At 28.0% G+C, this 24,844-nt stretch overlaps 1 protein-coding gene across 1 annotated transcript; it reads left to right on the top strand.

Moving 5' to 3' along the window:
• The first annotated feature begins 3,308 nt into the window (after nucleotides 1-3,308).
• ND-B8 (NADH dehydrogenase (ubiquinone) B8 subunit) lies at nucleotides 3,309-24,463 on the top strand. The gene is made up of 3 exons (XM_016075733.5): nucleotides 3,309-3,517; nucleotides 13,225-13,331; nucleotides 24,287-24,463. Exons 1-3 carry the CDS (start codon nucleotides 3,432-3,434, stop codon nucleotides 24,376-24,378), a joined length of 285 nt encoding a protein of 94 aa, XP_015931219.1. The 5' UTR covers nucleotides 3,309-3,431; the 3' UTR covers nucleotides 24,379-24,463.
• The last annotated feature ends 381 nt before the right edge of the window (nucleotides 24,464-24,844 follow it).

Raw genomic sequence — 24,844 nt, 5'->3', positions numbered from 1 at the left:
GCCCCTATGAAATAGTACTGAACGCCGGATGTAAAGCATCGGCTTCGATGAAGATAATTTTGTGAGAATTTTTTGATAATTCGGTGAGAATTCACCCAACTAACCATATGATGCTCACTACGTGCTCTTGCCCGCCGAAGCCTATCAATTAAAACGTATTAGCGTTTTATATAATATAGATTAGCCATATAATGCTCACTACGTGCTCTTGCGCGCCGAAGCCTATCAATTAAAAATAAAAACTGTTGCCTACGCGAGAAAAGAAATATCATCGGTTTTATTTACACATACGTGCGTATTAGCGTTTTATATAATATAGATGATTATTAAATATATGTATCTCCTTAGAGATAATAAATATTTACTTTTTTATTGTTTTAAAACTGCGTGTTTCTAAAATATTTCTTTATAATTATGTAAAATAAATAATAGATATCTTTTGAACTAATTCTAGATGATCATATACATTTCAAAATCTAGTCTTGTTCTCTCAACTGCATTTTTTGTCTCAAATTTAAAGCCTAGCTTGAGTCTATGACTTTATTTATTTTACTTTGTTTATTTATTTATTTGCGAGTATATTTTACATATAATATTATATGGTTTTTGAATGGGGGGGCGCTAAAAGGGTATTGTGCCCCGGGCGCGAGTTAAGCTCGCTACGCCACTGATGAGAATAAACAGTAATAGTAAAAATAGGCCAAATCGGGACTGCTAAAAAAGCGAGATCTTTCTAAATCAATCAACCGTGTCACCTTTTTTTAACGATGCATCTATAAATAACTAAAACAAATTTTCACTTCAAATTTACCAGAATTACTTAATATCAATAATATCTTATAAAATACTGCAGAATTGAGCTCAGAAATTATATTGTTTATTTCTCTTGTTGTTGTTGTTCTTTATTTACGTCGCACTAGAGCTGCACAATGGGCTATTGGCGACGGTCTGGGAAACATCCCTGAGGATGATCCGAAGACATGCCATCACAATTTTGATCCTCTGCGGAGGGGATGGCACCCCCGCTTCGGTAGCCCGACGACCTGCACGTGAAGTCGAGCACTTTACGGTAGAACAGTTTAACGAGGACCAATACCGCACACCCTCGGTCCCTACGCAGGCTGATCCAAGTGGTCACCCACCCGCACACTGACCGCAGCCAGTGATGCTTGACTTCGGTAATCTGCTGGGAACCGTGTCTTAACGATCAGTCCACTGCGGGACTATTTCTCTTGTTAAAATCAAAACCATAATTGGCGATGATCGAAACCGGCTGTTGGTGGCGTAGAGCAGAACTCTCTACCTATGGCAACACTTCGCATGACAAGAGACTAGGTACAGGACGATTCCATAATACAAACGGACTTAGAAAATTTAGAAAGGGAAAAATGAGCTCGATATCGGGAAAACGTTGCTGGTGAGAGCTTAGCAATGCTGGAGAGAAACATTAGCTGGAAAAAATATCGCCTTATTTTAGCGCCATAATTAGAATACAAATTTTAGTGGAATTTTCTGAAACAAAAACTTAATTAGGGTCATTGATTATAATGAGAAAGAAGGAATTTATTATTATGCTTTACAGGGAAGACAGTTATAATGGAATGCTTTTTTTTTCTTCTTAAAAGAACGTCTTGATGCAGAGAGGTACTGTTGACAATTATCGGTTGGGGTTCCAGTAATTCTGTACATGTTGGAGGAGCGTGAGGGGGGGGGGGAGATCATGAAAAGAATTCCGTGTATAAAGGAGATAGAAAGGAAAACAAGATATTATAGATTTATAACTATTGATAAAAAGCACTTATAATCAGCTGTTTTAATATATTAATATATATTTTTTTCAACTTGTGTTTACAACAAAAAAATAATGTGGTTATTTTCTAAATTTGTGCTCTCAGAATCATTTTTAAGCTTACAAATGTCATTATATCACAATTTGAAAAATAAATTTTGAATTATGATCTATTGTAGAGTGTTTTTCTGAATTGTAAATATATATTTATGTAATATAATGTGTTAAGGCTTGTCTTCTTTTTTTCTCCATTTTGGAAACTGTAGCTACAAACTGAATATGGATTGGCTATTCAGCACCACTTACAATATAAATTATATTTATCATGCATGTATATTATATCACCAATTATCAGCATTTTGTGAAAAACAAAAGAGCAATAAGTGTGTTCTATCACGAGAAAGGAGAAGAATATGAAAAAAAGTTTTCTTATATGATAAGTCATTTTTTCGGAGCTCAAAACATTTCTTCAAGGTTTGAAAGGAAATGAAAAAAATGAGGTATTAGGAACGAGGTGACGATGTGTCCCTGTCTAACTAAATTACTATTAATTGTTTGTAATTTTTTTTTCATTGACGCGTCAAGTTCATATGTAGAGAAATTATCAGCCTTCAGGGAAAATTTAGGCTTCCAGAAGGATTTAGTGCATATGCTAACGTCCATATATGGATGATTGACCGAGTAAAGCTAAAAACAGATGGCGTTACCAGTTAAAATTCGTCGTAAGATTTCTGGGTCACTACTTCCGATTGATTTTTAAGCTTAGACTTGAAACGCAGGGCGCCATCAAATATTATTATATTTCTACTGTGATATTTCTCACTAATATGGATGGTGTTTTCTACACTAGGGAGCGCTGCAAGCTCGGGACTGCCTAAATTTCCGGGTTACTGTTTCAGTTGTATTTTAAAGCCATTTGGCATAATTGTGTTTTGAGATTCTTGCAAACAATGCATTTGATTATTTATTACTTATGTTCACAATGCGAACAATACTGTTTACAATACTAAAAGTGTTAACACTAGCGTAAGATGGTGCACATCTTGCAACACGAACAAACAGTAATAAACAAATGGAAAGAGGCCAAATCAAGACTGCCAAAAAATCGAGTTATTCAAAATCTAGCAACCATGTCACCTTTTTCAATAAGAAATAACAAAATAACTAAAGCAAATTTTCACTCCAAACTCCCCAGAATTACATAATAACATTAATATCTTATGAAATACGGCAGATTTGAGCTCAGAAATTATCTAGTTAATTTCTTTTATTGAAAACAGAATTATCCGTTTGAAAACATCGCCTATCAGAATAGCATGTAGTAAGCAGCTGCAAACTTTTTAACCGGAACTAGAGTAGGTCCCGAGCTCGAGATTGTTATTGTTTACATTTCTATTGAAAACACCATCCATTGCCAAATAAAGGATAACACTCTAAACATGGCAAACCTTGCAGTTTCTTTGTGTGGTGATATTAACCGAAAGCGTGAACCGCACGCAGAAGGAATAGGCCTTTAATCTGAAGTACTGAGCTCGGTTTTGGCATTTCTACAGCAATAGTAAGCAGCCAAAAGCGTCTGAAAAATTTGTGAAGAACGTAAATAATAAACAAATATAAGTGTAAAAGAAAGACAAGTTCAAAAATGTCAAAAGCTTTGAAGTTAGGTCCTTATTTAAAAGAATTTCGTTTCCATTTATGTCAGAACTCTAACGAAAGTTTAGGTTTCAGGTATAATATTTGCTTATTTAGATCATTTGCAGGGACTTATTTAACATATTTCTTATGTTCACATGATAAATACTATTGAAAAGCAATGGAGATTTTTTTTTGACGACATCGGGGCAGTGGTGCACGAGAAAAAGACCAGGGCACTGCATCGGGGTCTCTTTACAAATATATTTTTTTCAGACTCTCTAAATTCAAGCAAAAATATATTTTGGTATTTTTTAGTTATAAAAAGCAGTGTAATAGATCGTAAGAATTATAATTGCTCTAAATGCTACGAATAATTAAATAACAAAAAATATAACGTAACCTATATTTAAACTACAAAAACAAATAATAGAATCGGAAAATGAGTGCTACAACGATTTGAAGTGATGATGCAAAAAATAGATGGATTTTAAAGAGCGAAGCCTGTTTTTGTTTCTTTTAAATATTTTTAAAGTTTCAATTTTTTATTATTCATATAAATAGTTTTAGTTTGAATCTAGCACATTTGAAAAAATATTAAATTTTCTCATATAAGTTTAATGATACACATCTGCATTTCTTAAAAAATTTATATATATAGTTTTTAAATGTTTACGTATGATTGTTAACCTGCAGAAATATTTGTATTAAATAAAATTAATGTGAGCAAATTTAAAATTAGGTTATGTATCTAGAAATGTTTGAAATAAAATAGACCCTCACCAAATACATAATCTGATAGATTTTAAAATGAGATGTTTTTAGAAATTCTTTTCTGTTATGAGTTTGAACAAATTTGTATTGTAATAAGATTTTTATTCATTATTATAATATTTTCAAAATGATTTTTTTATATCCAAAAAACATTATATATAACAAAAAAAATTCTAAATTTATTTACATTACTTTAATTGTATAATAGAGTATTTCTTTTCATGTAATACGTAAGTACAATAAAAAATAGAGTATTTTATTCCAGAATTATTTTGTTCAGAGCAGAAATTTTTGACTGTTTCCAAAAAATTTAATTGATGGAGCACTGAACAATGCTTAACAGTTTGATATCAATATTTTAGAAGATTTTAATCCTACTGTTGCATAAGAAAAAACAAAATTACTAATATTCATTAATTAGTCTTCTGTCATACAAATGTTTAATTGAAATTAATAATTTAATATAGAACTTCCTTAATTGAATACTGTAATTTTAAAGTAGGGCTTCAATAATATCAAAAGTAAAAGTCAATATGCCACTTTGCATTAATGTTCAAAAGTAATTTCATAGACAATGCCCTAATTCCACATTTAAAATGTTATGATATGATTGATACTGTTGCTGGAATTTTTCATTTTTAAAATCACACGAAGGAGAAAAATTGACAATCGTGAAAATATTCACCCTAAAGATTTGTTACTACATTTACTGAAAATAATAAATTAGTTTACAAACTCCTAAATTCATGAAAAAAATTGAGAATGAGAAATTTTTTATTTGAGTATTTTTTTCCCTTTATAAAATCACAGAGGTCTCAAGAACTTAGAAACAAGGATTCTTGCCGGTAAGGCTATATGCCTGATGCATATATATATGCTTAGTGGACAGTCTCTTACATAAGTTTAGACAATTGAATTTTGTAGTTTTTACTTGGACTAGGAATTAAAATTATAGGACGTTGAATCAAAAATCCAAATCTTTTAATTCTTTGAATCAATTATTTTAAAATCTTCATTTGTATTCATAGAAAATGAGATGTTTTGAGCACTCACAAATTGGGAGTATGAGGACAAAAAGTTATAAATCAAAACAAATAATGATGAGATATTTTTTTATCAGGAATTTTAAGACGACCCCAATAATGTATATCTTAGACCTTGACACTACAAACCCTTATATTATTTAACTTAAAGCTGTATGTTTAAATGAATGAAAAAAAGCAGTTTGTACTTTGCTAAACCATTAGTACTAAAGCTTACTTTTACTGTTTTATATGAAATTATATTTATCATTTTTTTTCCTTTTCATCATTCCACTATAATCAATTTGTTTTAATTGTTTATATAAAATATATATGGGATATTGCTTTAAATATTTTGTATTAAAATTTGTATTGATTCTAATGATTAAAAAAAACAAACTAGGAGTATTTATATAAAATTTAATAACGTTATAAATTGTATGCAGTAAAAGTATGATACTAATTGAATAATGATAGTAATTAAATAGTGCTGAAATATATTTTTATATTACAGCAACGAAGGAGAAAATCACTCTTTCACATGCAATAAAACAAAATGCATAGTTTAAGTATTCAGTTCTTTTTTCTTTTTTTGTTTAAATTTTACTATGTTAGCACATTTAAAGAGCAGAAAAGGATATTTTTGAATTATTCATTGAAAAACCTTAATAAATAGTTAAATAAAATACGTTTCAACCTGGTGCTTAAAATATTATTTTGCATTTTATTTTAACTCGCTGACAGTTCTGCATGTAAAAGCCGTATTTTAACCTGTAGTTGTTTCTGTATAGCAAAACTCGTTTTCCATGTTAATAGCTAGGGAAACAGTGTATGGGGAAGAAACATTCTTTCATTTTCTAAACCGCCATTAAGTTTAAAGTCTTAATATTAGCAGTCATACTCTCTCTGTCTGTTGTTAATTTATGTGTTTACAATTTATGTGTTTATGTCCTTCATCCTTCTAGCATTATTTGCTCATCCTGGATCAAATCAGAGTGTTTTTTGATGATTATTGCAATGCAAAAAATGATAAACTTTCGCCATTTGGGTATTGTATTACATGACAAATTTTCTTCATGTGGATGGGTTTGTGTTCAAGTACTATGATCTAAGTTAGAAAAAAGTTTTTTTTTTCCAAAAAAAAGAAAGATTATTTTTTGGTTTAAACCAGTTTTTTTCTCGGTTTTAACTGTATTAATATTTTGATAAAGAAAACCAAAAAAAATTCACTTTTGTTCATAAATCTGTGATATGTATGATAAAAAGTATAGTTAGTAAAGATTTTGAATATGCATATTTGTTACTTTACAACTCCACTTAACTAACAAATAAATATTTAATATCTAAATAATTTTTTAGTTGTGATTATAGTTAAAAATTAGTATATATGAAACTGTTGTAATTCTACATTATTTACATTAATGCCATTATTTATCAGTAATATCAGTTAATTGTCTAAAACAAACTTTTTGTTTTTTAATTATTGAAGTGATACAAACTTTGATTTAAATGAGTGTCAGATATTCAATTCAAAATATTTTCTCAATTAAAAAATATTTAAGATTCATAGAATGATGCAAAGAAATGTAAAAGACAAATGAACTGCATAAATATAAACTTATAAAATAGTAAAGGTATGTTTTAATACTAAGGTGTGGGAAATAAAGAAATTTTTTTTGGTCATTTATTTTAACACAAAGGAGCTTAAAATTTAGCAATATTCTTATTGATATATTGCAGCATTAAATAAATATATAAAAAATATTTTAAATAAATTTAATATTTTTTGTTAACAGATTTTTTTTTTAAATCTAATATGAAACAATAAATTACAATAATGAATATTTACTTCATGTGTACGATGCAAATTTACTAACACTGGTGACAAAAAATAATTCTAAAATTAAACTGAAAACATTAAATTTAGAAAAGCACCTCATTCACATTTCTACTTTTGACTGTAACAGGCATAATGTATTTAACAAGTAGATAAAAATAAGCTTTGTGAAACTTGAACCCTATCAATAATTACATATAATTTTAAAAACTACAGAGCATGGTTTTTTTATTCTAAGCATTTTTAAGAGATGTTATGACTTAATTTTGAATTTGCTCACATTATTTGACAATCAGGGATAGCAAGTTTTTTCCACATTGAAAAGAAACTGCTAAATGAAATCGGCTTCTTCCAATCCAAATGAAACTCTTTTTAAAACAAAACAAAAAAAAAAAAAAAAATATCAGATATCTAAATAAACTTTTGTAAACCGTTTGTAATTGTGATCTAGTTCAAACAATAATATTAATATTTGATCTATTCTGAAATATCAATTTTAAATAAGTGAAATCTAAAAAGCAGAAAAAATTCTGAAATTTGTTTAATGAATTTCTTTGAAAATTAAAATAACTGGTTTTTCAATATTTTGTGTTAAAGAGTGTAGTAAAACTTAATTTTGTTGTTATATAAAGAACTATTAAAATAGCATAATCAAACTTTATTAAAAACACTAAATTAAAAAATCAAGTACTAAACATAGATACTACTAATAACGCATATTGGATTCTTAATTTCTTAATTATAAATAGCATACTGATTTTTATAATCAAATAAAGTATGAATACTCAAACCAACTCTTAATAAATATGATATATAGATTTCAAATTTCTCTAAAAAACTAATAAATGAATAAGTAAATAATTAAAAAAAAAGTAAATGAAAAAATTTAAACTTTCTGTTACAGTTTTAAATTTAATCTGTTTAATTGGAGTTATTCTTATAATTTAGCAATTAACGTTAAACAATTGTATTTTGGTCATTTTTTCTTTCTTCCATTTTGTCTAGTTTCTTCTGATTTTTTTCAGTTTTTACCACTGTCCTGAAAAAAACAAGTTTCTTTTGGGCAAATTGCCCACATTTTTTCACATAAATATATTTGTGGAAAACCATTTCATTCCTAAACATTTAAAAATTGCAGCTTTATGATTATTTGAAATAATACAGATTCCGAGTAGGAATTAAACTCAAAATAGTAAATATTTTTAATTTTTTCTCATTTTGTTATAATCAAACTGCAACAATTTATATAAATAATAGAAAATTTAATTATCTAAAATATTTGTTAAAAAAAAACCAGGCTTGGTTTCTTTAAAGAAATCACATGGTTTAAACCATGTTATTTATGACCCTGACCATGATAAGTTGAAACCAAATTTAAAATCCCCTGATTTGTATGAAACACTCGCTTGTCCATGATGTCTTTTGGATTTCATATTTGCTCCTTGAATTTTTGTTTTTGAATGTTAGAATAATTTTAGATTGAGATATTGATAAGATATTTGCGTTGTTCTGCTTCCACATTGGAAACCAACTTGCTTTTTTCTAAGGAATTCATTTTCCAATTTTCATTCATTATGAAGGGATTTAGAATATTGGATATAAAATTTGAAACACTCCATGTTCTTTTACACCTTCTTTCATTAAAATACTTGACTAAAACAAGATAAAAAGTAACCAATTAGGAATTATAATGCTTAAAAGTTTTATTTATTAATGATTTCTGTATTATCATCAGACTAGTGAAACACAAGTCAATTTTGCCAGATAACTTCTTAAATTTATAATCTTTTTTTTTTAAATAAAAATTCTATAAAATTAAAAGGATCCTGTGTGTATTAAACTTGATTGGATATCCCATCAGATTTACAGTGGGATAACAGACCAAACGTTAATATGTTCTGTTGTTTTCTATTTTTTATTGATTGCTATTACATTGTTTTTGTTTTTCCAAATGAAATTTGTTATCTTTATAACTTTAATTATGTGTGCTCATTAATTTAATTAAAAGAAAATTAATTTAAAAAAATTTTTTTGAACCACTTGTCACCTCTGTCTTGTTAGTATTTGAGTTGTTATAATAATTGTAAATGCACATTTTTCTAAACAAACAGTAAAGCAGCAAACAGTGAAACAATTAAACAAACAATAAAACAAACATTTCAATTAACCTTTATTCTCATTTTATGGATTCTTTCTCTTTATTTTACTACTTTATTAAAACTAGTGCTGTTTTGTTCCATCCCTAAACTAATACTGTTTTGTTCCATTTCTTGCAGCTCTGCTTTATTTCAAAAATTATTAATTTTGAATGTGAATTGTATTAATGCCTTTTTTTTTATTTGTTATTCAATACTAGTTAATATTTGTTATTCAATAGTTTTAAGTTTTTGCTTTTTATCTTTGAAACTCCTTTGTCTCTCATTCTTGTTGAAAACGTTTAAAAACAATGTAGATTTTTATTATTTGTTTGTTCAGCTCTGCTACTCTAAATTCAATAGAGATGATTTTTTTCATTCCATTCTTAAATGCCTCAGTTATCAGAAGTGGAAGTGATTCAATGCTAAAAGATATTGGATGACTAGAGCATGATAAAAAATATACTGATGATAAAAAATGGGCATGCCATGAATCTGTGAAGTTTCCTACCAGTGGAAGGAGAAAATCAAAATTTCAAAGAATTATCTTTGTTAGAATATTTATGAAATTTGGATGGTGCATTTTGTTTATTCTGTTTTTTCTTCTGTAGTCAGAAGTAAGAGAAGCCATGCGATACCGAATTCTCTTGTGAAAAAGCCTCTGAATAAATTTTTAATAAATTAAAGCAGCTTTTAAAAAGTGCTACATTAGTCCTCAAATTTAAAATAAGCTTATTAAATTTGTGGAAGTATTATTTTAAATGCACTTGTGGAAAAATCAATAAATTTGAATGTTTCAGCATATTAGCTTATGAAACTTTGGGCATTAGCGGACTTGAACAATTATCCCTGTCCCATATTTAGAAAAAACCTATCAAGGGCTAGTCTTGAAATTTTTTTTTTAAACTTTTGTACTAGTTAAAGACATTACTGGAAAAGATTATTAGATAAGGTAATCAATACTTGCGAAGAATTAAATTTAAATTTGAAATTTTTAAAATGGTAAGGATATGAGGGCACATCTTCAATGAGCAGAAAGTTGCTACTTGCGTTAAGAATATATACGGGACTTAAAAAAAAAACAGTGTTTTGTCTCACATTTTTTCTCAAAATTGAGTTTCAATTTGGGTGTTGTTTTTTTTTTGGACTTCCTTGAAATGCTGCACAGAAAAGAGGAATTCAAAACGGCAAGTAAAAAAACAAAACAATAAAATACTGCTACACAGCTGATTTTCCTGGTAAAAACCCATTCTTGTAGATAAGGAATGGATTCAACCACTTTCCAAAAGGAAGAAGATTGTGTTTTGTTTCATTCCATGATCTTGGCCACTTATTAGAATGAATTGCCTTTCAGCTTTCACCCTGAAAATAGACTGCTATTTTGCTTGCTTATTTCTATGGTTTTAAAAGCAAGGAATGCAAATGATCTTTCTTCATGCATATTTATGTTCGGTCAGATGTATTATTTAGCAGTTCTTATTTTTCGATTTTCTCATGCAGTTGAACGAATAGTGCACAGTTTTTAATCTTTACTTATCAGTGCACGTTTTTGTTTTTAAAGCACTTATTGATAAGAACCGAATTCTTTTTCTGTACAAAATGCCCTGGTATTTAAAATTTCATGACAATTGGTTAAATCAAAAGATTGATTCTGGAAAGAAATTATGCATATGGTGCTCTCGTAGAAGATATGTGGGTTTTGCAATTTTTGTAAAAAGGATGCTGTCATTTTTAGTTGTGATAAAATTCAGCTGTTTCAGCTTGCAAATTTAACTGTTGCAGAGGAACTAAAATCTCAAGCAACTGAAAGGAAAGTGACAAAAGAAACAGTCGCTTCTAAAGCATCTCAATCAGCTTCTAAGAATAAGTTTGATCTTTTAAAAAAAAGTAGAGACACAGCATTTTTTAAAACAGTAATGATAATTGCTATTTTGGTTTAATGTTCTCTGTGCTTTGTTGGTTTTAACCATTTCGGATTTTTAAATAGGCATCCTCACGAAAACTCATCATTTCCCTTTAATTGTTAGGTTCTGATGGGTTTCAAAGACTGATTAATTTACAGACTAATGTATTGAAAACACTTATTTTAACTATTTATTTATTGCACCAGTAACTATTCTTCCTTGTTATCAAATTTGCTGCTACTTTTCAGTAAAAAAATGTTAAAAATAATTGTCAAACATATTCACTGTCGCTTTGTTTCGATGTCCAAGGTTCCTCATTTTCATAAAACATATTTCATATTTTGTTTTCAATATTTGATTGTTTTGTTGATAAAAAAATTATCAAAATAAGTTGATATTATTAAAATAGATGACTTAAGATTAATTATTATTTTCAAATTTCATTTTTGTTTGCTAAAATTTTTGTGTTCAACTCATAAGAGTTTAAAATGGCTACATTTTAAATAACACCTAATTAAAATAACTGAGTTTCTGTGTCCAAATGTTACTTATTTTGATTAAAAAAAAAATTCTATTTTCGGTTATCAAAACAAGATTTGCTGGTTACTCATTTTTGTTGCTTAAAATCAAATTAAAAGAAACTGATTGCTGCAAAAAGACATTATGAAATTCATCAAGATGTGTGAGCGAACAAAATGCAGGTTTCGCCATACCAGTTTACAAAGTCTATTCCTCTTCTAGTTCTACCAAAACACACGTATATGCTTGCGTATTCGACAAACAAGATTTACATTTTTGTTTTGAAGTAGTAGTTTTACATTTCTCTTAGTTGTTTTCATGAAATTCAACAAAATATGCACATTTTTAACTTTAAACACAGTGTAAATTCAGTTTAAATTAAGCTTAATCCTGTTTAATTGTTTAAGGAAATTTTATGCACAGTTTGCAACATTGTATTTAATTTGTCATAAATCTGAAAAAAAAACAACATTTAAATGTAATGAGAAATTTTGCACTATCTTTTTGACGGTACTTTCTTTGTCTAACCAGACCACTGTGCTACCTGACAAGTAATTACTTCTCGCGTATGCCATAATTTATGCACTTCCATTTAGTAGTTCTCTTCATGATGGATTATAAGTTAATATGATGCTTTCTATTCTTAACAAATTTTTGATGATGACTAAACTTTTTTTCTTTTAATTATTGTTGATTTCTAATAATTTAATTGCTGATTTGTAATAATTTGAATACTGATTTCATAATTATATTGGCATAATTATGACAACATGTTTACCTTTTCCTCTCTCCATCCACAACACTTTAATGTTTTAATGAACAAAGAGTCTTCTTAAGCATGAGGACATGGAAAGTCTTCTTAAGTAATAAACTAGGCGGTGAGGATTAACTCATAAATATATTTCCATCATTATTACTAAGGTTTCAAATTTAAGATCTATTATTAAAATTTATTGGAAAAACATATTAAATTTGTGTTTCTAATGGAAAGTAATGCTTTTTTGTTAAAACATGTAACAAAATTTGTCTGACTGGGAAAAAAGTATTTCTTGTTCAGATCATCCAAAAAAAATTTTTTTTCATGTAAGAAAATTTTTTTATTTCTATAATTGCATTTTTAGTGTTTTGACTTGGTGTTTAAAGTAGCAATTAAAAGAAAAAGAAGAAGAAGAAAATGATGCCTTTTTTAAAGCATCTATAATTACATGGAAAATGTTTTAATGATTTTTAATAAAAAAAGGTTTGAGAAACATTTTTACTTCAAAAGTGAGTGAATAATAATATTTTTTAAATTATTTGTCAATAATTTCAAAAAAGTTATTTTAATTAATTATAAAGTATGAAGATTTAAATCATTTCCTATTTTCAGAAAAAAGGTTTTGGGTATATTTATTATATATTGGGTATATTTATTTGGGTATTTGTTGGGAAAAAATGCATTTTAAATTGCATATAAAATTTTAGAATAACTGTCACCCTATATTTTGTTGTTACAGTAATGATTTAGATTACTTTATTTTTCTTTAATTTAAATAATTGTTTTTTTAATTATTTGATTTCATGTTTAATTGAAACTGTAAATTAAGTACTTTTTATTGAAATTTCATTTTAGAGAATTTATACAAAAGCATTATGTTCCTTTGAAGAAAAGTAATCCACAGTTTCCAATGCTGGTTCGTGAATGTAGAAATGTGGAACCTAAAATATATGCTAGATATGGTAAGATTTTTTCATTCTTAACATTGTTACCAGTAGTCCAGGCAAGAGCTCAAAAATGGAGTTTACCTGGATAAATTGGCGAAAGTAGTTATTTTTTTTTGGTACATTTTTGTTTTTTGAAGTGAACATCAATCTGCCTTTGCAACTAAAATTTGTTCTGGGAAATATTTTTTTCCTGAAGAAACTTAACTACTTGAAACTTTACTTACCTTTCTTTTTGAAACTTTACTTTCTTGAAGAAACTAAATCCAGTTTTATGTTATCAAGACTAGAGAAAATTCATACAAAATCTATCCCTACAATGTATCCATAGGGTAATAAATCAGAGAATTATGACTGTGGGAGTAATGACTACTATAGCATAGGAATGACATCCACCCACTTGAGTGAACTCTCCGTCCCCAAATAATGATAATTTTTTCTAAACCTTTTCAAAATTATAATTTTTAGGGTTTTTCTTGATTTTTCTGCTTATCTCAAATTTTTACTCAATTTGAACTTCTAACAACACTTATGTGAGTTCTCCTATCCAAATGCATAATGAAAAGAAGAGAGTGAGAGACAGAAAGGGGTATACATTTCAATTGGCCATTGATACATACTGCACTAGGCAAAAATAATTTGGACAGGAATGATAATTGCTTATCAAAATCCTGTCAAAATATAAAATTGATTTAAGCAAATTTTAAGAAAAGTACTTTAAGAACAAAATATTGAAATAATAAGTCAAAACAGAAAAGCGCTAAAAGCAGCTAAAACCAAATTTGTTTTGTGTAAACAATTTAAATAAAAGGATAAACCAAAAACAAAATTCTAAAGACATGCATGCTAGCAAAAACGGCACTTCATCTGGGGACGCACTGTCTGCTAACACACTGGAGCCTTTCTGTTGTCAGTGGTTAAACCAAAAACTGACTGTGCCTAGATGCCCTATAATGGTTAAACTAATGCAATAAAATAATGCAGAAATAATTAATAAAATAATTAAAAAAATGCAATAAAAAATTCAAATATTTAAATAATGATCAAAATTTAATGATAACAAAAAACACAAGTCAAAAATACACTGAGAAAATACTTATAAGGACACGTCTACATATAAGAAATATAAATGAAGATGAAGTTATCAATCGAAATAAAATATAAATTTCCAGATCTTTAAAAATTTAGTGTTGACCACTTTGAAAAACTTGAAAAAGAGAGCAAAAACTTTCAATGATATAAAAATGCAATGAAAAGATTCCATCGATATTCTTCAGGAACAACAAAAAAAAAAAACCTAAATTTCACTGTGTAGGCCTATTTTTGCGGGCTTCAACATGGGTCGAATTAGTTTAACTCCTTTAAAATATATTGAATTGAAAAATTTTAATTACAATAATTAAAAGTAAAATCATAATTCTCTAAGGTGATTTTTAAATTCTTAATAGCTGAAAGAAAATCTGTTTTATTATTACCAATAAATTTAAAATGTGTGAAACTAATAACATTAAACTTAAATTAGTTTTTATTAAATTAAGGTCTTTAGGATAAATATCTTTAATTAAATCAAAATCATTACATTAAAAAATTATTAAATTATCAATAAATCTAAACTCAATTAATAAATTATGTTGCAAAAATTTATGGTCATAAAAATGTGAGAAAATACTAGCAAATGCACTTAAGTAACAATTTCCCATTGAGATACCTTGAATTTGTTTGTAGAAACATATACCATTAAATAGTTAATTTTCAAAAATGTTTACATTACTTAAATTAATCCAATCTTCCCTAATAATATCTTCATTAATCAAATATTTATCAAAAATTTCTTAATAAATATTCTTTAAATTACTGTGGGGTATACTCGTAAATAAAGTTTCATAATCACATGTAAGAATACTATATTAATTTTATTGTAATTTAAATATTTAATAATGTCTTGGTTGTTATTTTTAATAAAATGTTTATCACTAGACATAATTTTATTTCTTAAATTTTTAAATTTTTTTCCTTCCAAAAACAGAATTATAACTTCCAGTATTGCAAGTAACAAATCTAAATTTAATCAGTTTTTTGTGGAATTCAGTTGTTGGAAATAAATAAGGATAATTAATGCTATTCATATTTATGCTATTGATGATCTTTTCAAAGTGACATTCTCATCTATCATTGATGTCATATTCAAGAAATATGTGAGAAAAAAATAAGGAAAATTTATTTTGATTCATTTATCTGTGCAATAATTTAAGCTTCATATCCTTGAAAGCTACATAGTTGAGGAGGGCAACATATTGATATTTATCACAACCTAACTAGGATCCCTCGGATATTATTATTATTACAAAAGGATAAATTTTACACTAAACTTGCTAAATAAAAGTTATTTTTGTTTCCATTTTTATTTACAATGTTAGATTGGTATTTTTGTTTCATGTAAATGTTTCATTTGCATTGAAATGTTAAAAGTCTTATTCTTAAATTTGATTGCTTATTAATTAAAAAAATTGCGAGAAATTCCCTTAAAATTTTTTGGTTTTTGAGGATGGGGCTGTCAGGAGGGGGAACAATTTTCATTTTTTAGATCAAATAAAAAATTGGAGAAAGAACTTCACATTTCAAACTTTATTTGCAGAAACCTTGAAAAAGAGAGAGATAGTGGTTTTAGAAATATTTTAAAGAAAATTATAGTTATTTAGAAGGGCGGATTAAGGGGTCAACTCTCTTCTCAGGGTCTGAGAATAAATTGATCAGTGGGATTGGAGGTCGGAAATTAGTGTTGTCATAAGTCTAAATTACGTAAAAATGTAGGGTCATAAACAGAGAATTAAAATTGGAAAAACCCTAAAAATGACGACTTTGGAAAAATTATGGTTATTGGAAAAGGGGTAGTTCTCCCTTCAAGAGAATGGAAATATTTTTTAATTATATATCAGTAGATTCTATGAAATTTTTTTTATAAATTTCTAACCTCATATTAATTATTCTCAATTTTTTCAGCAAAAGTACTGAGAAAGACATCATTCTGCTATATTATTCATTATTCTCAAACTCATAATTCTTTAATTTATTATCCTACAGACAAATTGAAAGCATAGAATTAGTAGGAAATTTTCTCCAGTTTTCAAATATGCCACCAAAATTTTTTTGTCTTAAATCAAGTAAAGGTTGAATACAAAAGACTGAATTTTAGCAGGTTTTTCCGGAAAAATATATTTCTCAAAAAAAATTTGGTCAGGAAATGTGGATTCGTATTTAGCACCCCAAAAAACATAAATGTACAAAAAATAAAAACTCCTGCCAATTTTTCCTGGTAAAATACTCTATTACCTGTACTATATATTATAGCTCAAATTATAGATCAACCTGATGGGCTCTGAAAAGCCTGTAAATGTCTGAAAGTTTGATTTTGACAAGAATTATTAAGGAATATTAAATATTTTTGCTTAAACCTGAAAAAATTTTGCAACAATCCTGGGAAATCACTAATTTTAAAATTATTGTTGAGGGGCACAAACTTTTGAGGTTAAGGATCACTTGTATTGCAGAGGACTTATAAAATGTCTCATGCCAAATAACAATTATGTTATTTTTTATATGAACCATGTTCCTGACACAAAATTCTCTTTATCAGTCAGCATAATAATGTAATTTTATAAAATTTTATTACTATGCACAGTGGCTTTAAAATATTGTTCATTCAAAATTGAAGAATGCAAAACTAATACTTTGCTTAGAAAAAAAATATTCCGTTATCAGAATGAGTAAGAGCAAACATTAATAAGTTATAAGCTTGAAGCAGTTAAGATCTAAATTATAATTATTGTATTATTTACTTTCTGTAGGTTCTAACACATTAATTCTCACATTCACTTATCCATGCTGTTTACTATCCATTGGTTTCTGCTCATTCTCCTCTTCGGATCACCTAAAATCAAATTGTAGCATTCATATTCTAAATTTGAGACTGAAAATATTTATAAGTAAATATATTGTATGAATAATTAGCTAATTAAAATGTGTGATTAACGGAATTCAATGAACTGTTTATTGTGGGAAAATGTATTTTTCTAATTGAAATACATGAAAGTTTACTAACATATTACAAACAGCTCTCAAGATTAAAAGTAAAAAGAAGGGTTCATTGGTATAAGTCATGATTTACATCAACTGATTATTTTTTTAAAAATTCATAATTTCTTTTAAAGAAATCAACAATAAAAAAATTTACCAAGCACTTTAATATAAGTTTGCATAAAGTTTTCATAGTTTTAAAACTTCTTGTAAATATATTGTGTTAATAAGTCTTAGTTAGTAAAATTACATTGATACTTGTGGAGTGCTATAAATTACAGCATTTTCAAAATGACACTTTAATTGATGCATCTTTGTTTTAATTTTTCTGAATGCCAACTAAGAAAAAAGGGAAAATTTTATATAAATTTTTTCTACTTATTATATCTTTAAAAAGTAGTTTTATTTAAAAGGGATATTTTTTGAAGAAAAAAAACATCTTTGTAATCAATTTTTAACCACTTATAATATTTCAAATGTATTTCTAAATCTTAAAGTAGGTGCAGTATTAAAAAGGAAATCCTAATATAGGGTAGAATAGCTGTTTAAAGATAAATTCATGCACTATCTTATGTTGAATTAAAAAATTAAAAAAAATAAAAATAATAACTTGGTAATTTAAGTTATTCTAAGAGAAATATTTTTCAACTTACAGTTAAGGTAACATATAAGTATAATTCGACACAATTTTGTCATTTCAAAAGTATTTAAAAAAGAATGATTTGTGAAATTACTAATTCTGTAATTTTTCTAACCAGTTTATCAGTTGTTAATAATGATAAATTTTTAGATTTAAAGTATAATTATTGTATTATTTACTTCTGCCTGCCCTTATAAAAATTTACAGATGGGCTTAAATGATTCCATCTGTATTAAATTTAATGTGAGTTTTTAGTTTCTTCCATTTTGTCGTGTTTCTTTTGATTTTTTACAAGTTTCTTCCTCTGTCTTGGAAAAAAGTAGGTTTCTTCTGGACCAAATGCTAACACTGTTTAACATAGAAATTTTTATGAAAAGGCATTTCTGACTAAACATTTAAAAATTGCAGATTTATGTTTATTTGAGATAATACCGATTGCCAGTAGGAATTAAACTCAAAATTGTAAGTCTTTTTTCATTTTCTTACAATCAAACTGAAAGAATTTATATAAATAATAGAAATTTAATTATATATAATATTTTTTAAAAAAAGAACAGACTTAGTATTTTTTCAATAAAACCACTTGGTGAACTACTTTGGTTTAAACCAGCCAATCCTGGTCAGACTATTAATATTAAAATTTATAAATGTAGAAATTAAAGCCAAACTTCAAAAAAAGAAAGAAAATGCTTAAATAACTTGAAAAAAGGAAAGCTACCGCAATTTATTCACCAAACAAATTCACCCGTGTACATTTCAGGTTTTACAAATCTCCTAGGAATTAAATCCAAGGTTGCGCCAGTGTCTCGTAGTATTGAAATGCCAATGCCATTTACCACGCCAATGCTCGTATATGGTGTCATTATATCAGGAAACCTTGGTTCCGAAACGTGAAGCGAAGCCACAGTTTCTGAATTTGTTTTCGCCTTGGGACATTGAGGGCGTAGATGATCATAAGAACCACATTCATAGCATCTAAGCTGTCTTCTTCTTTCAAATTCTCTTTTGCGAACATTTTCTTTAACATTATTTTTCTGCCAAGTCAACTTTTCTTTAGTTCTGGTATCACTTTGGTTCAGAGATCGCCAAGAATCATCTTGGTTACTTCGATTATAAGACGCAGACATTTCCTTGAAAGTGGTTTTTAAACTTTCAGAGTCGTCCAATTTTCCGGCTAATTTGGAATAAGAATTCAATTCCATCCAATCTTCAAGAAAATGATCTCTCATGTCATTTGGTACATGACGTTTCATTTGCTCGGTAACCATCAAACTCTTAAGATCATTGAAAGTGGTAATTTTTACTTCAGAAACCCATTCGCTAAAATAGCAATTTAATTCTTGTGCAAAATTTCGCCAAGATTTTTCAGGTGATTTAAAATGTCGATAAAAATTTTGTTTGAGTTCCTCTGCATTAAGCTTATATTGTTTAAGAATCAATTCTTTTACAAAGTCGTAGTTATTGGCATCATTAGGAGACTCTCTCGCCAACATATTTGAAATGTCGGGTGGTAGTACGCTCAATAGGTAAGGCACCCATTCATCTTTAGGAATTTGTGCATTTTGCTCGACGTTCAAAATTTATCAGATACAACAACATTTCATCTTTACCTTCATTAAATTTTGGAGTTATTTGTAAAATCTGTATTTTATGATTTGTTTCACCTGACACCGGTCTGTTTTGGTGCTGAATTTGAGAATTTGTTTCTAATTCGAGTCTAACGCATTTCCAATTGATGTTGCCGTTCAAGTTCTTCTCGCCGTTCTTGTCTTTCAAGTTCTTCTCGCTGTTCTTGTCTTTCAAGTTCTTCTCGCTGTTCTTGTCTTTCAAGTTCTTCTCGCCTAATTCTCTCCTCCGTTATATGAGTCAAACACATCTTTACATCCTCAACCTCATAATGTTTACTAGTTTGAATTATTATTTTAATTTCACAAACATTTGCTTGAGGTGGAACAGATTCACCTAATTCGTCGGCCAATTCTATCAAATCCACTTTTTTCGCTTTATTAAGAAAAGCCATACTTTACAACTGATAAAAAACTACATATACAATCACTGACTACCTTAAATCAACTACTCTTACTATATCCTGCCGCTGCCATCAGTAAAATTCTGTTGTGTCACAACAACCAGAAATAAGACGTGAGTTGTACCAAACAATTATTTTAAACATTCACACGAAAAATCACAAAATATTACCCAAAAAAATATCTCTTCTCAGAAAAGAACTCTCTTTTTCAACTACACAAAAAAGAACATCACTTCTCGTGTGTGTCTCTCAAGCAACATCATTTTAGCATTACCTCTCGAGGAATTGATGCTTTTAGTTCAGTTGTCACACTGTTACGTTACAATATGTACCATATTATAATATTGGTAATATTATATTTACTTACCTTCCGTAAAAAATCCAAAGCAGGTGCTGCCATATAGTTCACTAAAAACAGCTTGAAGCAAAAGTGCTTGACAAAACTTCACAACACTCTTGTAATTATATTTTATTGCTTAAAATTCATATATGAGAGATCGAGATGCGATTGGCACAGCCTAGAACCCGTTTACTGAAATAAGGTTTTAGGCGAGCTTGAACTCATGATAAAATTTTTATTAACTTTATTACTGCTTTTAAACATTGTTAACCAAAAGAGACAAATCTTCTTGCCTTGCTTGTTTGGGTATTTAATGTTATTTTTCTTTTTGATATTTTCTTGGGTTTCCTCCCTCCTTTTAATTTATGAATTGTTCTAATATCAATCTTTTTAAATGCTTTCTTAGCAATTGTGTTTTCTTGATCATTTGGGTTTTTTGCCTAAATGCAAGTTTTTATCAGTCATTCCTTATTTTATTCAAACCAAATGTAGCATTAATAATTCTCGTTGTGTTGATAGGGTTGTTAACAGGTACCAATTAGCTATTCTATGTGCTGTTTGCTGTAATTCAAGATACTTGTAAATGTTTATCAGATATTGAGAGAGGGCTTTATAAATCTTAATTTTTTCCTTACCAATTCTTTTTCTCAGTTTAGTTCTTGGGAAAAACAAAACTATGCTTATTTTGGCTTTTTGTCCTGTAAACACATGGGTAATCTTAGCAAAAAATTGAATAATCTGAATTTGGTTAATAAGCAATCGCAACCTATTGTCAAACCATTAACCCTACATTCTTTTGTTAATTTACCTTCTATTAATCTTAGCAAGCCAAAGAAGAGGTCCATAATTTTGGTTTAAATTTCACTGCTACTTTGAAATTTTCGCTTCCAAATATTATATACCCATTAGAAACAACATTTAGGTGGTATGAAGTTTCTCCTGGTCAAATTGTTACTCTCCGACATTTAATTTCTGACACTATTTCTTAAAATAAACACTTGAATGAATCTAATCTCACCTACCTTAAAAAACAAGCTATTAATGAACTGAAGTCTCATTCGAACATTTTTATTACCAAAGTAGATAAAGGTGGGTAGACTGCTATTCTCAGTCAATCTGATTACTATAATCATGTTAAGAATATATTAGCCTCTTGCCTTTACAAAATTTTAAAGTCTGACCCTCCTTATTCTACTACTATTAAAAATTAAATAGCAAGTTCTTGTACTCTTTTAGACTACACTAAACTTATTATTGTCATTTCTACTGTTTCAAATTGTTTAGTTTCTTTACCCTTCCTAAATTTCACAAGTTTCAACTTGATTTTAGACCTATTGTCTCTAACATTGATACTTTGTGCTATGAACTTGCTCGCTATTTAGCGTGTATCATTGTTAAAAATTCCTATGATTTTGTTTCCCAACTAGCACATCTTTTCCCCTTCAACAAAACTATGCTTTCACTATTGTTCCCATTCTTGGTGCTATTTATTGATTAAAACTACAATTGCAAGAATTTCCCCTCTCTTTTATTGAAATTGAAGATATCTCCCTTGTCAATTTCTGTATTCACCAAACTACTTTTGAATTTAATGGTAATTTCTACAAACAAATTGAAGATTTAGCTATGGGCAAGCCCCTCTATCCCATTCTTTGTGGATGAAGATTTAGCCATGGGCAAGCCCCTCTATCCCATTCTTTGTGGAATATCCATGCATTATTTCAAAGAAAAAGTTTTAAAATTATTCATATTGTGAAAAAGATATGTTTATGATATGGTTGTCTTAGTAGACAGTGATACTGATTTTCAAGAATTTCTTTCTGTTGTCAACTTGGTCGACTCCAACATTCAATTTACTTAAATGCAGAAATTAATTTTACTTTACCCTTTTTAGATGTTCATGTAACTAAATATCATTTTTCCGCTTCTGTTTATCATAAACATTTTGCTGTCTCTTTGCCTCCTAATGTTAATTCTAATCCCCCTAATTGCCAAAAAATTTTTGCATTTTGTACTTTTGTTCTCTGCATATTAAATCTTTGCTCTGGCTTTTCTTCTTTGAATTACGAACTTATCTTCCTCTGCCTCTTTGCTGCTAACCTTGGATTTAACCCTTTTATAGTTCATTCAGCTCTTGTTAAACTCACTGGATCCAAAAGACCCTTTTCCTTTAATTCTTACAGAGAACTTGTTTCTTTACCGTTTTTTTCTCTCGTTTGTTATAAAATTGCTAATAACTTCTCCCATTATGGTTTTAAAGTCATTTTTTGGTCTGTCAATAAAATTGAAGTTTATTTTTTTAAAATTCCTGTTAATTTTGATAATTGCTGGGACATTTACCACATTCCTTGTCAGTGCAATTTTGGCTACATCAAAAAAACTAGATTGGCTTTAAAATTTAGACTTAAGGAACATGTTGGATACATCTGTTATCAAGAAAACAAGAAATCATCAATTGTTGCACATTGTTAAAATCTTGGGTATTAATTCAATTTCGACAATGCTAAAATTATTTTTCCACCCTAGTCACATCAGCTCATATGAAATCCTGTTTTTCTCATGTGAATGCTGATTTCCTTGGTAATGACATTAGTTTCTCACCACCTCTCCATAATGCATGGAAATGCATTTTACCTTAATTTGCCCCTCTCGGCCCTTTTGTTTTTCTTGTTCTGTTTTTCATCTTTTTCTCGCTCGGTTTCTATGGATTTTCTAGTTTAGTTTCTTACTTTTCCATTTTTCGTTGACAGCTTTACATTTTATATTTAAAATTACTTTTGTTTCTTCTTATTCCTGTCTGGAAAGTTTTGAAAATGGGCGCTTTTTTGTGAGCGCTTGAAATATGTTGACTGTTATTTCTATTTTATAAATTTTTTAAGCGAATGAAGTTTTATTATACTTTTTTATTATTATTTTAAATAATGCATTTTACGTAGTGTTTAAAATCAATTATTAAATACTAAATTTCTTTATGTTTAGTATGTACAGATAAGATAATGCCTGGGGGTAAAGATTTCAAATTAATTAAAAGAAAAGTTTTGATATAATTATAATTCTAAAATTACCAGTTAAGATAAATTTGACTATTTACTATCAGAACAGTATGCTAACAGCTTTGTAGTTGTAAACTTGTTAAGAAAAAGACATTCAAATCAGGGCTGAAAATTGTTTTAATCTTGGAAAAGGAATTTTTTTACTAATCATTCATGATGAATCTGCTTCTATTAATGATGAGCAGGCAGTTCAAAATTGGTATCCTGTTTTATATTTAAAAAAAATGTTGATAGTTTTTTTCCAAAACATGTTAATCATGCAAATGAGGCAGGGTTATATTACAATTTTGCATTATACAATTTTGCAGGGTTGCATTATAGTATCTTAGTAGTAAATGGTGATTCTTCCAAAGTTGGCATACTTACTAAAGAGAGACTGACAATCTTATTTTGTTCTTATATGACCATAAATTTGAACTCTTAATAAATGGCAAATTTTAAACATGTTGCTACTATTGTGGGGTTTTGAAAATGAGGTTATATCTTTCTGTAGTTTGTCTTTATTTTAATTAATTAATTATTGTTCCCTATTTTTTTATTAAATTTTCATGTGAATTTTATTACATAATATTTTTTCATATTTTTTTGTCACATACTTTTTGAGCTTTCTTCCTTTTTTTTCGTAATTCTTATATTAAGGGTTCGATGTACTTGCACTGTTAATAAGACTACTTAATAGTTTTAAAATGTCACCTTATTTTCAATTTAAGTACTATTTTAATCTAATTATTCATCATGATGGTTTATTTAAAACTTAGGCTTAATTACTTTTATTTTGACATGATCATTGTTGTTTTAGAGTTATGTAAAAATATTTATATATTTTTTATTTTTTAGAATTTGGAAAAGAAACATCAGTTTCTGTGAAAAATTTGGGAAGTGACAAGATATTTGAGGTTCTTCAAAAGTTAGCTACTGCTACAAAATAAAAATATATTACATTAACTTGCATAATGTAAAATATTTAACCATAGTGTATAGTTTAAAAAGCAATAAATATTGTTGATTTTCAAATTTTTTATCAATTTGTTTGATATCTTGACTAGTATTTAGTAATTATAGTTGAATGATATTTTAACCCATAGCATAGAGCACAAAATTGCAATGCCATTTTATGGTTAACTTTAATTATGCCAATTAATTAAGGTAGACTATATTAAAGGCGACAATATTATCTGATGATGTTTATGAAATCAGACTAAAAATTTACTTTTTTTTTAAATAAACATACATCTTTTGCAACATATTTAGATTCTTGACCCTCAAATATCCAGGGAAGCTTCAGTCTGAAAAATATGGACTTAGTATTTGAAAGTTTGGACATTTAAATATTAATTTCATTTTTTGCATATTTTGCTATCTCAAAAAAGTCCTATTTCTATCTGAAGAACTATT

This window comes from Parasteatoda tepidariorum, chromosome 12 (genome assembly GCF_982258835.1).
Source record: "Parasteatoda tepidariorum strain Cologne lab strain chromosome 12, Ptep-v5.0, whole genome shotgun sequence".
NCBI lineage: Eukaryota > Metazoa > Arthropoda > Arachnida > Araneae > Theridiidae > Parasteatoda > Parasteatoda tepidariorum.
Note: the sequence above shows the minus strand (reverse complement) of the source record. Positions and strands in the feature narration are given on the sequence as shown.